The 13,544-nt window shown below is 42.1% G+C and overlaps 1 protein-coding gene across 1 annotated transcript in view; it reads left to right on the top strand.

Annotated features, from left to right (window-relative positions):
* SAMD13 (sterile alpha motif domain containing 13) overlaps positions 1-12,188 on the top strand; it is a 46,437-nt gene extending 34,249 nt beyond the window's left edge. Inside the window, exon 4 of the mRNA XM_007106169.1 lies at positions 12,045-12,188. Coding sequence (XP_007106231.1) covers positions 12,045-12,188 — 144 coding nt within the window. The remainder of the gene's footprint in view (positions 1-12,044) is intronic.
* Positions 12,189-13,544: the final 1,356 nt, after the last annotated feature.

The raw sequence follows: 13,544 nt of genomic DNA, 5'->3' as shown, positions 1-13,544 counted from the left end.
TTCTAGCAACATGTTCCCTTGGAAGATGTCAGGCCATTGAGCGAGGTTTGTCCAAAGTGCAGGAGTATCCCATGTTCCTGTGGTATGGAGGGGCAGCTGAATTAACTGGGGAATCTTTGTATAACCTCCTTTTCTCTATGCAGGCACATTGACACCTAACAATTATCTCCATTAAGTTTCCCACTAGTGCAATTATCACCATCAGGTTTTCTTCTGGCCAACCTCTTTTGAGCCTCTGTGTGAGCCACAGGTACAAACCAAAAGACTTATCAAGAGGGAAGGCCCAGGGGCTTCCCTGGTGGTGCAATGATTAAGAATCTGCCTGCCAATGCAGGGGACACAGGTTCGAGCCCTGGTCCAGGAAGATCCCAACATGCTGCAGAACAACTAAGCCCGTGAGCCACAGCTACTGAGCCTGCACTCTAGAGCCCGTGTGCCACAACTACTGAGCCCACGTGCCACAAGTACTGAAGCCCACGCACCCAGAGCCCATGCTTCTCAACAAGAGAAGCCACTGCAATGAGAAGTCCACGCACCGCAATGAAGAGTAGCCCCCACTCGCCACAACTAGAGAAAGCCCGCACAGCAACGAACACCCAACTCAGCCAAAACTAAATAAATAAAATAAATAAATTTATTTTTTAAAAAAGAGGGAAGGCCTAGGCCCCTGCCCAGCTCCCTCCCCACCCCTGCACCAATGATCCAGTGTCAACAGTGTGTGTGTCTGGGGTTGTATTCCTGCTCTGGCCATTCTGTCATGGCCAGTGACGACGCTGTCCCTTGGCCCACTGGCCTCATTAACATAGTGCCCCAGAGGACTCACTGGCCCATAAGAGCAGGAAGTAGTGGGATCCCTTCCTAGGCAGTGATTCCAGTATTGTCAGTACTATCTCTCTCTCCCGCAGACACCATGGTGGCTATTTTCCCAAGTATCTTCCAGCAGACAGACCTCTTAGGCTGCGGTGAAGGGCATGAGTGAGAATCATGACTCCTGGTTTCATTTCTCCTGATTGACTCATGGTCATTAGATGACCCTGCAGAGTTTGCCTTTCTAGGACTCAGATTTCTATGATGAATGTTGAGTTAAACAAGCAGAATATTGCTCAAGTTCCTGCTTTAAGAGTCAAGTGTTACCTTGCAACTGGCCCTCATGAGGTTAGCTTTCAATGCACAACACAGGGCACAAAACCCCTTGAGATGCTGTATATACACTGTTGAATTTTCACAGCTAGATGATAAAAAAATTGGCACTTGCCCAGGGATGATGTGGGTCGCCAGGTTTTCAAGAGTCAAAGGTACCTCAGGAATTTTACTTTCCTAAGAGTTTAGTTTTTAAGAAAGAACTTTTTGACTAACTCGTTCGAAAGCATCTCCACCTTCCTCACACAGAACATTTAGGATAAGGTTTATTTTGTTAAACTCTGAAGGTTAACTGAAAAGCCATCTCTATTGACAAGGCTTTTAGTTGCCAGTTAAGTCCATCATAGCAACTTCACCACTCCAACTGGACCCTAACTGCAGGTCGCAAAGACAGTGTGCCCGTTGTAGGGTAGTCACTTCATTTCTTCACTATCTGACTCATTCACTCAGGATGTATGTGAAGAAGATGGACATGGAGAGGGGCCGTTCAATCAAGGTCACATAATTCATATTGTTCAGGTCCTCAGACTCACAAGTGAGCGACATCAGTGCATCTGTTTCTAGAACAATATGAATCACTGAGAATTTTTTTCTCAGAGTATCATGACAAAATAATATGCAACTTATGGTGACAAATTAATTTTACTCCATATGGCCTCACTTCCCCTAAACCACATGAATAAGAACAGTATTTTACTCTGAAATGTCCAACTGGTTGTTTAAGCTGTTTGCCTGAAATTCCAAGACTGACATTTCTTTTCAGATGGCTTATTGCTAACTTTTGATACGTTTCTGAGGCCACTGACTTACTAACTATAAATAAAACATTTTATTGTTACAAATTGCCAAGTAACACTAACCTCCTCAAATGGAGTAGTAAAGTGGGAAGGCCAGTCAGAGCAACCACGAGCATGTGTCCTAAGTTGTGGTTGGATGGACTTCAACTGTAGTGATTCTAGATGGATAGTTCTAATTAGACCCAGGACAAATCCAGGTTTGCAGAGGTTGGGGGAGAGAGGGAGATTAAAATCATACAATTCTAAGAGCCTTCCTTTGGAATAAAAGTACAAAATAATGATACAAAATTGCTAAGGCAAAAATTAAGCTTCATTAACTTCATGGTAAATCCAGCTCTGGAACTTCCTTGGTGGTGCAATGGTTAAGAATCTGCCTGCCAATGCAGGGGACACAGGTCCGAGCCCTGATCTGGGAAGATCCCACGTGCCGTGGAGCAACTAAGCCCATGTGCCACAACTACTGAGCCTGTGCTCTAGAGCCCGCAAGCCACCACTACTGACGCCTGCGTGCCTAGAGCCCGTGCTCCGCAACAAGAGAAGCCACCTTGAGAATGAGAAGCCTGCTTGCCGCAACTAGAGAAAGCCCGCGCACAGCAACGAAGACCCGATGCAGCCAAAAATAAATAAATAAACAAACAAACAAATAAATAAATAAATCCAGCTCTGAATTAGATCAGTTAAAATCCCACAAATTGACCATAAATTTTATTACCTTTTCAGCCTATTATAATACCAAGTACTGGAAATATACGAGGTGCTTTGACACCTGATATTTCTTAACAGTCGAAGGCTTCTGAAATGCTTAAAATATTTTGTGGCATAATGAACAAGGGAAGTGGCAACTCAGACTCTGCTGATGTGTCCTTTCAGCCCACAAAAATTTAGAAAAGAGTTAAAAAACAAATGGGTAACGCTAGCAATAAGAAAACAGCAAAGAGAATGGAAGCAAAACTGATAAGGAAAGAACCTTTTGAATTTTTTGATTGAAATAGAATAGATTTCTATAGACCAAATCCCCAAATTGTTGTATAAATCATTCATTTGAAATGAGAAGTTATAAGACATTATAAGATAGCCAGGTACGTGGTGCTTCTTTGGCTTATTCACTTGTTCAGTTGTTTCCATAGCTGTTACAGCTTTTTCTAACACTTATGAAAATAAATATAAAACTATTAAAGTTGGGGCTTCCCTGTTGGCACAGTGGTTAGGAGTCCACCTGCCAATGCAGGGGACATGGGTTCAAGCCCTGGTCCGGGAAGATCCCACATGCGGTGGAGCAACTAAGCCCGTGCTCCACAACTACTGAGCCTGCACACCTAGAGGCTGTGCTCCGCAATAAGAGAAGCCACTGCAGTGAGAAGCCCACGCACCGCAACGAAGAGTAGCTCCCGCTCGCCGCAACTAGAGAAAGCCCGCGCGCAGCAACAAAGACCCAATGCAGCCAAAATAAAATAAATAAATGAAACTATTAAAGTAAAATAATGGTCATTATTACAAGTATTATTTTGCTTTAATAAGGCCACCTGAAACTACTGTAGGTATGAGAATTGTTTGAAGGAAGCACGGAAGATGCTGGGCAGGAGGGGGATTAGATACAAAGGCATGGGGGCATGAAAAAACATGATTTATCTTGAGAACTCCCAGTACCTTGGCGTAAGAGGTGTGGAGCAGGGAATGCCTAAGGATAAGACTGAAAGATAAACAGGGGTCCAGATAACAGATAGTCTGGGTGAGAGGAACTAGGAAACCACTGAAGGATATTGAGTGGGGAGTGCCAGGATGAGATTTGTGTTTCTGAAAGATCAGTCTGGTGACAATGTGGAGAGTGGCTTGGAAGACAAGGAGACAGAAGGCAGGAAAGCTGATATAATCATTCCATTGGGGATGGAAAGGAAGAGATGGATTAGAAAGTCTGGGGAAGATGGTCAAGAGAATTTAGTGGATCATTGGCAATGGAGGGTGAAGATTTGTCCTGTCTCAGTTCTCTGCCTTAGCCCCAGGACTGAGCTCACTGCTCAGGGTGGGAGAGGGAGGAGGCTTGGGTGATGACTGCTAGATGTCTGGATTTGTTAGTTGCAAAGAAGTGTCATTAACCAGGACTTTAGTGAGAGGTCAGTTTTAAGACAGATGGAATGAGTACAGTTTGGGCAAGTTCAGTTTGAGAGCATGTAGGCATCTAGTGGATATGTCTAGAAGACAGCTCAGGGGAAGGGCGAGGCCTAGAAAGAGAGACATGAGAGTCATCAGCAGTCATAGGAAGGGGTGAGGATGAGACAGGCATTTAAAAGGGGAAAAGAAAAAGGCCAAGGACAGCACCCTAGGGAGCACCCAGGTTTCAATTGTTAAGAGAAGAAAGGGAACTGGCAAAAGCATGTGAGAAATAGTGTGAATGGTTGTCTAGAAACCAATAAGGGGAAGAGTTTCAAAAAAAGTGAAATGATCAACAAGGTCAAATACCTCAAAAAGGTGAAGCCCAATGGGGTCTGCCAATGACAGTGGAGTTTCACTGGAGCTGGCGGGAGGACTGGAAGGTGGGGGACTCTTTCCTCCAAGTTGAGGAGTGAGTGGGAGGCAAGTGGAGGAAGCACCAGCAGCAGGAGGGCAGTGAGGACGTGAGAGCTCTTTTCTAAGAGAAGAGATGCTCAAACTTATTTACATGCAGGAAAGTAGCCAGAAGAATTGGACAAGTTAAAATTGAATGAAATGGAGAACAGTTCAGTGAAGCAAAATCCCTGAGGACAAGGAAAGGGATGAGATCAAAAGAGTGTGGATGGGCAAGGATATGGAGAAATTTGAACCCTCGTACATTGCTGGTAGGGATATAAAATGGTGTGGCTGCTATAGAAAACTGTTTGGCAGTTCTTCAAAAGGTTAAGCAGAAAATTACCATATGACCCAGCAATTCCACACAAAAGAATTGAAAAGAGGGACTCAAACAGATACTTGTACACAAATGTTCACTGTAGCATTATTCACAATAACCAAAAGGTGGAAACAACCCAAGTATCCACGAACAGATTAATGGATAAATAAAATGTGTTACCTAGCATGCAATGGAATGTTATTCAGCCCTAAGAAGGAATGAAGTTCTGATACAAGGTTCATTCTGTCGATGAACCTTGAAAACATTATGCTCAGTGAAATAAGCCAGTCAAATATTGTATGATTCCATTTATATGAGATATCTAAAATAGGCAAATTCATAGAGACACAAAGCAGATTAGAGGTTATCAAGGGCTAGTGGAGAGGAGGGAGTTATTGCTTCATGGGGTTTCTGTTTGGTGATGGAAGAGTTTAAAAAACAGTGGCAATAATTGTCCAGCATTGTGAATATCACTAATGCCACTGAATTGTACACTTACAAATAGTTAAAATGGCCTATTTTATGTTATATATATTTTACTGCAATAAAATGTAATGTCAGGTAATATACATGAAGATTCAATTTGGTCAATATAAAAAATATATTGGGGATTAATTCTGAGCAAGACAGGGACATCTTCCTCTGTCCTTCCTGTGCTCTGGGAGCATAGGTAAGGATGTGTGCAGATACAGCTGAGATGGCCCTTGTCCTAAGGGACATTCAGGGAGTTCCTGACAGTTTCTATTTTCTTTGCTAACCAAGAGGCAAGCTCCTCTGCTTGGAGTGGACAGGATGGGTAGAAGTTTAATAAGGAACTAAAGGAGAGCAGTGAAGGTTAAGAATGGCCACCTAGGGGAATGGGAGAGAGAGCTGAGCAACGGTAAATAAAAGGACTGTTGATATATTCTCCTGACCCAGCCGAGACTGGTACACTGCACATGTTTAGTGTTCATCTTCTTGGTTTCTTGATTTTTTTCCCCCACTTCACCAGGTATAGGAATCAGAGAAGCTGGATTGATTGCTAGACTGCTCCTGGATGGAGTGTTTATGGCATGGGTACAGTAGAGGGCTAATAGCCTAAGAGGGTGATCCGAGAGGGCATATAAAAGAATGGTTCCAAGGGCCAACCAGTGGGTGCAGATTTGATACAAAAGAGGAGTCTGCAGGGGACTCATTACCCTGGAGAAAGAGGAGTTGAAATGAAAAAGTGGGTATAATGGGAGGGAGGAGTGAGAGATAGACTAGGATATTGGACTTTCAGTGTGGCAGAGGTGGGACTCTTCTGGTTGACGACATTATAAGATTAGGTTCTAATAGGGAAGGTGAAGTTGTAGAAATGGTTGGTGTATTAGAGTAGACATCAACTGCTGTCACAAGTAGATGAAAATAGACAAAATGGCTTGACAATAGTAGAAGTTTCTCAATATAAATAGTCCAAGGTTGTTGGTGGAGGTGTTCTGCTTCACTGTAATTCAAGGTCCCAGGCTGATGGGAGCTCTGTCATCTTCAGCTGGATGCTTTCAAGATCACTTGGGCACTGACATCCAGTTGGTGTAAGGATAAAGCGCAAGAAGGAGCACACGTGGTGTTTTATGGGCCAGGCTGGAGAGAGGTGCACGTCATCCCTTCACATGTCATTGGCCACAATGTGGTCACACGGCCACACCGAATTGCAAGGAAGTCTGGGAAATGTGTAGTTGTGTGTCCTGGAAAAAGAGCAGCTCTTGCTACACTTGAGCTTTAAAGCCATTCTTTAAAGCACTGGCTGATGCGACACTGCTACTTAGTTCTATCTTTAAGTCCAGAGATAAATTTCAAAAAGACTAACTTTAAGAGATCAACTGAAGTGAAGAAGCCTTATCTGACCATACATGGGAAGCCTTCACTTCTAATTCTGTTCCTTCAATCTATTCTTTCTTTCTTATCTAGGCAGAATTCTCTGTAACCTAGTTTCCTTGTTTGATGACATGAGTTTCAGTCTCTTTCCTTCATCAGAAATATGTACGTGATTTTTTGGGGGATAGAGCCCCTTTATCACCCATTTCGTGCCCGCAGCAGATATCCACAAGGAGATACCCATTACATTACTGAAGGCATGAGCCCTCATAATGAGCCTAAATGGATTTTGTGTCTGATATAAATGCAAGACCCATGTTGCTTCCGATTGTTACTTTAACAAATGAGGTAAAGACTTCTTTTTGAGCCACACAGATAGTTTCTGTTAACAAGCTGCTCAGTGTTGGTTTTGAAACTAGGTGAAATCCCTCCAAGATGTATATTATCCACCCCAAATTTTCCACCAATAGGATGGCAAGGCAAGCACAGCATCAGCTGATAGTCATTGGCTGATAGTGTTGAGCTCATAATCACTCCACACACAATGAGCTGCAGAGGTCAGGGAAGGGGTGGGGGCATTGTAGAGGATACCAGCCCCAAATAGGAATTTCTCCCCCAGAAGAGCCTTTGTCCCAAGAATCATGTGATACGATTCAAAAGGTCTTTCTGTAGACTTGAGTAGTCCACCATCTTCCTTTCCAAAGTTACCTGGAAATTCTTCAGAAAATAAACTCTGTGTCTTAGTGAGGAAAAGTCCTTTAAAGAAACATGGTGAATTACTACAAAGTACTGGGGATGCCACAAAATGCCTCCTCCTCTGATATTAAGAAGGCTTATCACCAGTTAGCTCTTCAGGTCCACCCAGACAAGAACCCAGAAAACCGGGAGGCAGCTAAGGAGAAGTTCAATCAAGTAGCAGAGGCCTATGCAGTCTTGTCTGATGCCAAGAAACACAACAGCTATGACAAGTCCAGAAGGAATTGCATCAAAAGGGAAAACAGAGGAGATGGCAGGGACAGGGACTATTTGAAGGAAGAACTGTGGTTTGAGAGGCCACACTGTGGCTTTCAAAATGTCTTTGAAGATAAAGAGCCCTTCTCAGGAGACTGTTTTCCCAGTGGCCGTGTGGGTAGGGCCAGGAGGTTCCACTCCTCCTTCTTTTATGTGACCCCCATACCGGACGCAGGATTTTCCACTTTTGTATCCCTGGGCTCTGGACCAAATTCCCCTTCCTCTGCGACATTTGTACCTTTTGTAAGCAGTGGAATGGGAAACTTCAAACTGGTCACCACTTGTAGCCAGATAGTGAATGGCAAGGAAGTTGTTATAAAGCTCTAGAAAATGTGAGGGGGAAGACTGAAGTGGGAAAACAACGCCTGTTTCATCAGATTCCTCCACACCACTGGTAAGGAGTTGCTGCCGTGTTCTTCCACGGGGAGACTTTGCTGTGAGGCTGGTGAGTCTGATGCTTATCAAAGACAGAATTGGAATCTGAGAGTGTGTTGAACTGGAATGGACAGGGGTCAGCTTAGTACAAATTTCTCATTTCACAGAGGGAGGGAATAATGGGCCGGATGCTCCATAGGAACTAGGAAGCAGCAGAGTTTGGCTTCCAGCCCAAGTCTTCTGATTCTAAATTGAGCCTTCTTTTCTCCTGTACTCTATTTGGGACAGTAGAGACCACCACAGATAATGGCCTTCTGAGACATTTGCAGGGCCCTACCATTATAAATCCCACCGATTCCTCTTCCTGACTTCTTTTTCCTGCCCTACCTTGTTATTATCCATTGCATCTTTCTTGATGGCCCTCTTTTTCTCTTCCTAGCCTCTTTCTCTTTGCTTCTTCTCTCCCTACCTCTTCTTTCTCCCCATTCCCAATGGACCATATCATAATTAAGCTTAATTGAAAGAGTCACCTATGTATAAAGTTGTCAGAGAAAGAGTGAAAAGTAAATGGGTTAAGATTTTTTAAATATACTTTTAAAAATAGCTAGGATTTATCGACTGCTCAGTAGAAGTAAGGAATTCTACTTCATGTGTTATCTCAATGATCTTTTCAGCAGTGAGATACAGTAGCTACTTCCGCCCCAACCCCCATATAGATAAGGAAATGAGGTTTAGAGAGATTAAGTAATTTGCCCCAGGCCCCGCCTAATAAGCAATAAGATAGTGTCTTACTCTGAAACACATGCTTATCTACTGAGCTATAACATCTACGGATTCTACTCATTTATTTTTAGATCTAGGGTCTTGGCCTCATTGGAAATTTACACCTGTCATCTCTAAACCTTACTTCCATGCATGAGTACTCGCCGGGAACTTAAGTAGGCAAGCATTTTGAGTATTATTGCCCAGCAGGCACTTGGTTATTCTAACATGAAGACAGAAGACAGAAGCAATGTAAAAAGTTTCACTGAAACTAACAAACAATTATCCCTTAACACAGAAATGTAAACAAAATCCCAAGATGTGAATTTTATTTTTGTTTTGAAATTTGGATTGTCAATGCAAAATCATGGGATTTTTTTCGTTTGTTTATTTAACTGGATGTGGTCACACTCCAACTCCTTCATTTATACACAGACTAGGCTCCAGAGGAGTGGTTCCTTGTGGAAAGTTACTGATGGAGTCTGCATTAGAACCTCCGTCTCCCGATTTCCAGTCTCACGCGCATCCTAGTATACCATGCTGACTGGCAAAAGTTGGATTTCATTTGCCTTGCAAGCTTTTCTAGAAATTACATAACAAATGATTAGCTTTCTTAATCGAGAAACTTTCCTATGTTTGCGATTTTTATGAGACACATTTTTATATAGTCTGAACTTTTTTAATCTCAGTGAATTTTCTGAACTTGAACAAGAATATTCCTGCATCCCTCTGGCAAAGGGTAGCTTTCAGGCAGGGGACATACTTCCAGAAAAGAAACAGAAGATGGATTTGGAATTGGAACACATCCCAGTTCTTTCAAAGCCTACACATTTCCACTTAGTAGTCATTGAGAATGTCCTATATGTCAGACATGGTGCTAGGTGCCTGATATGAATTAATCATTTTTAACCTCCAAAATTCTTCAGGGGGTTATTTCCATTTTACAAGTTTGGAAACTGAGGCTCAGGGAAGTTAAGTCCCTTACCCAGAGCCACACAATAAGTTGTGGAGACAGGGTTCAGACTGCAGTTTGTTTGACCTGGAAGCTCCCATTTCTATGATGCCATCTCCACTCCCATTCATCTGAGCTGCCATAGTCATGGTTTAAGAGGAAAGTTTTGTTGTATATATGAATTATATTCATTTCAAAAATTTTTAAATGAGGAATTCCAGATGGAGCTTTCTTTTACCAACCCTCATCTGAGGTGAACGGCAGTGTAGCTACCAAACAAAGGAAAATCAAATTGGAGCATGAAACATGATTTTCCATTTTGTCTTAAATAAAATCCAAATTTCAGCATTTTTCACAGACGTACTTGGCTTTTGACAGAAATGCTGAGTTGTAGAAGGACTCTTTGCCAACAAAGATGTAAAAAAAATTCATTTGCAGTTAGTCAAGGAAGTTTTCTTGTATAGAAATGAAAGCAGTGGCATCTCCTCCTGGTTCCCGTTTAAAATATGTGGTAAGTTAAATATGAGCAAACAACAGCAAAGGAAAGATGGAAAGCAGGAAGGGCTTTGCTGTTTTCTGAAGCAGCCCGAGTGAATCACTATTCATCTCAGTGTGTAAGATACAGCATGAGCTTTGATGCAACCTGCGATTCAGATTCCTGTGACCTCACAATGCCTTCAGAGCTGCTGCGGTGGTTTCCAGGTGTCAGGGCTCCTCTCCAACTCTCATACTTGCAGGTTTTACTAATGGACAGTCTTTGGGATTACTAGCTGCCTAAATAGAAAAAGATACTTTAGGATTGAAAAGTCAATTCCTTTGTCCTTAAATAACTGTAAAATGAGGGCTGCAGTCTGTCCAGGAATACTGACGTGTGATTGTGTAACACAAAGCTCAGGGAGCACTTGCAAGGGTGGTCTCTCATGAAATCCTGTCAAAACCCAATATCCTATACTATCAACCGAGGAGACAGAGGAGGAAGGGACTTGCCTAAGGTCACAAAGTGGGTGTTTCTTCAGCCCCTAGCCTGGCGCTGTATCTCCCACATACTCAGACATTCAGAGCACATCTTCCTCACAGCCTGGCAAAATACACGAGAGACTTTGGAGGAATGGCCCTCTTGGGGACAGTTTAGGAGGGAGTCACCGTTTTATGTAGCTGCAGTTGCACACAGTGCCTCCTTGTCTGTCCATCCGTGGGGGAGGTGGGTAAAATCATGAACGGCTGTGTCGAGGCTTACTGAGCATGCACAGCTGGTCCATCTCTTGAACCCAGGTTTCCTAAGAACCAGCTCAGATTCTCCCCACAACAAACAATAGCAAAAAGAAGGTGGTTTTTGGCACTATTCTCAGTGCATCCTTTCCAAAGGTTTTCAAACTGTAGACTTTCTATATTTGGGGTCCTTATCTCTTTCACGAGAAGTCCATTTTTATTTCATTCCAAAGGTTTGTAGTCTCCAGGGTACCTGGAGTGAAGTCTGCCTGGTTGGGTACTTGAGAGGAGTGGGGAGTGGACTGCGAGGAGAATAGGGGAGGGAATCTGTGGTGGGCACAGCTCTGCCCCTCGCTACCTTCTTTGGAATCTTGAGGCTCCACCGAGAGGAAGTGGGGTAGCATGAGAGTTGATATTCAGGTTGAGGCAGGATGGTTCTTTTAAAGGACAGGAAAGTTCACAGAGAGTAAGTCATTTTTCCAGTGCCCATACGATTGAAAAGGTTTCAGAAAACCCAAGGCTCTGGTCCCCATTGGTCCATCTAGACAACACATATTTACTTCTAAGTGTCAAGAGAAACAGAAGTGAGTTATGAAAAGAACATCGGCTTTGGCCATAGGCAGATGGGAGTTCAAATTCTGTGCCACCCTTTTCTAACTTCTTGGGCAGGCTAACTTCTTGCCTTGATCCTTGGTTTGCCTATAAAATTAAGATGGCAATCCCTGCCTGTCCTAATTTATAGGGTTTGTTTTGGAATTAGACAAAAATTCTGCATAAACTTCAATAGATTTTACAAGTGGAAAGTGCCATTATTCCTTTCAGAAGCAGCATCTTTGATCCTTCAGGGTACATACTCCAAGCTTGCTGTCAGTTTCTTAAGATGTGACATTTGTGATGTGATCTTGAAAACAAGATCAGCTATAGATTATATTTAACTCCAAAATAAATGTAAAAGGTGGAAGATAAAATAGAAGATTCCATTTTTGGCACTATTAAAAAAATAATGTTTTTAGCATGGAGACAAGCAATATGACTTCTTCCTTTGACCTTCCTTTATTTCTTCATTATCCTTGAGCTTTACCCTCTGCTTCCATTATAGGAAATTGATGGAAAATCCCTGCTACTGATGACAAGAAATGATGTGTTGACAGGACTTCAGTTAAAATTGGGGCCTGCTCTGAAAATCTATGAGTATCATGTAAAACCTCTGCAGACAAAGCATTTAAAGAACAACTCTTCATAGTATAGTCAAATTGGGGTCTTGGACCTCAAAAAATACATAATGACATAATTTAGTTTCATGTGATGAAACTTTGTAAACAGAATACATACATGTGTATATGTAAAGAATTTCAATCAAATGAAACGTTATCCTATTGGATAGACTAGGCAATCCATCGGCTGGCCTGAACTCAGCCAGGAGGAGCGAGGACATGTGGACAGGATGGTTTACCTTGTGGAGTTTGTCAAATAGAATGATCTTTGATGAGATTAGACAGCCCTCCCCACAAAGAGGATTTTCTTCATAGTTTGCTTTCCCAAATTCCTGAAAAAGAATCAAATGGTATGAGCATCTTTCAGTTACAGATGTGGGAAGATCAAAAGCAAGAACTTGGGGAGGGGGAGAAAGAGAAAGGGATTGTGCCTCCCTTAAATTCCTCTGCTCCTTAGAGCTTGTGTTATTTGGATGGAATTGCCGACACCCTTTTTTGTAGAGGGTCCTCCACTTGACCTTATTAAGGTTTCACTGGGATATGCTGCGATGTTTGAAATGGACATGCATCATGGCCCCTTCAGGAGCAGACTGTAGCTCTGAAAAGAGAAACTCTGTTGTATTTTGGGGACATCCATCCATCTTCAGCTAGCTTTCATGGGGGTAATGGTCTTTTCTGCATAGATCTGCTTTAAAATTGGTTCTTTGTTTCTGAAGAAAGCATTTTTTTTTTCACTTTATGGCTTGTATTTATAATAATTTGTTTCTGAAGAAATTTGCCAAGAGTTATAGATTGAAAAGCCTTGTTACTAGTACAGAATATTTTTATACATATATTCCTTCATGATGGTGTAATATTTTTTTAATTGCTCTGATGCTTTGTTTGATTTCCAATTTGAGTACTTGTTTTTAAGAACTTGAAAAAGTGGGCTTGCTACATCTCTGTTCAAAGAGACATTTGTTCAATCTCTGTGTGTCAATACCTTGTTGAATTGGTGCTTTGTGGTCACAATAAAGCATTGCTTCAGTTTATTCCCAGTGTATTTATTTTTGATCTTTTCAGTTTGGTTGCCTCTTGGGTTGGGCTTAAGGATTAAGGTAACTCCTTGAAACCATGGAGAGAAAGTTAAGCCTTCTTTAAAAAATAAACTTTAGATATCAAAAACATATAGATCTATATGTAGATTTATCTTCTTTATGAACTGAATTGTCTATTAGGCCTTATTCCTTACCCCCATCCAACAACCAAGTTTAGGTGTCATTTTAGCCAAAGTTTTTTTTTTTTTTTGCTGTAGGCCAGTGAGGGAAGGGGTGTTGTGGGGTTTTTTTTTGAAATTCTGATGAAAGCTTTGGACCCTCCCTCCAGATGAAAGCTCATATTCCCAC

Source organism: Physeter macrocephalus, chromosome 4, assembly GCF_002837175.3.
Source record: "Physeter macrocephalus isolate SW-GA chromosome 4, ASM283717v5, whole genome shotgun sequence".
NCBI lineage: Eukaryota > Metazoa > Chordata > Mammalia > Artiodactyla > Physeteridae > Physeter > Physeter macrocephalus.
The sequence above is the reverse complement of the archived record's forward strand: the minus strand, read 5'-3'. Positions and strand labels throughout refer to the sequence as shown.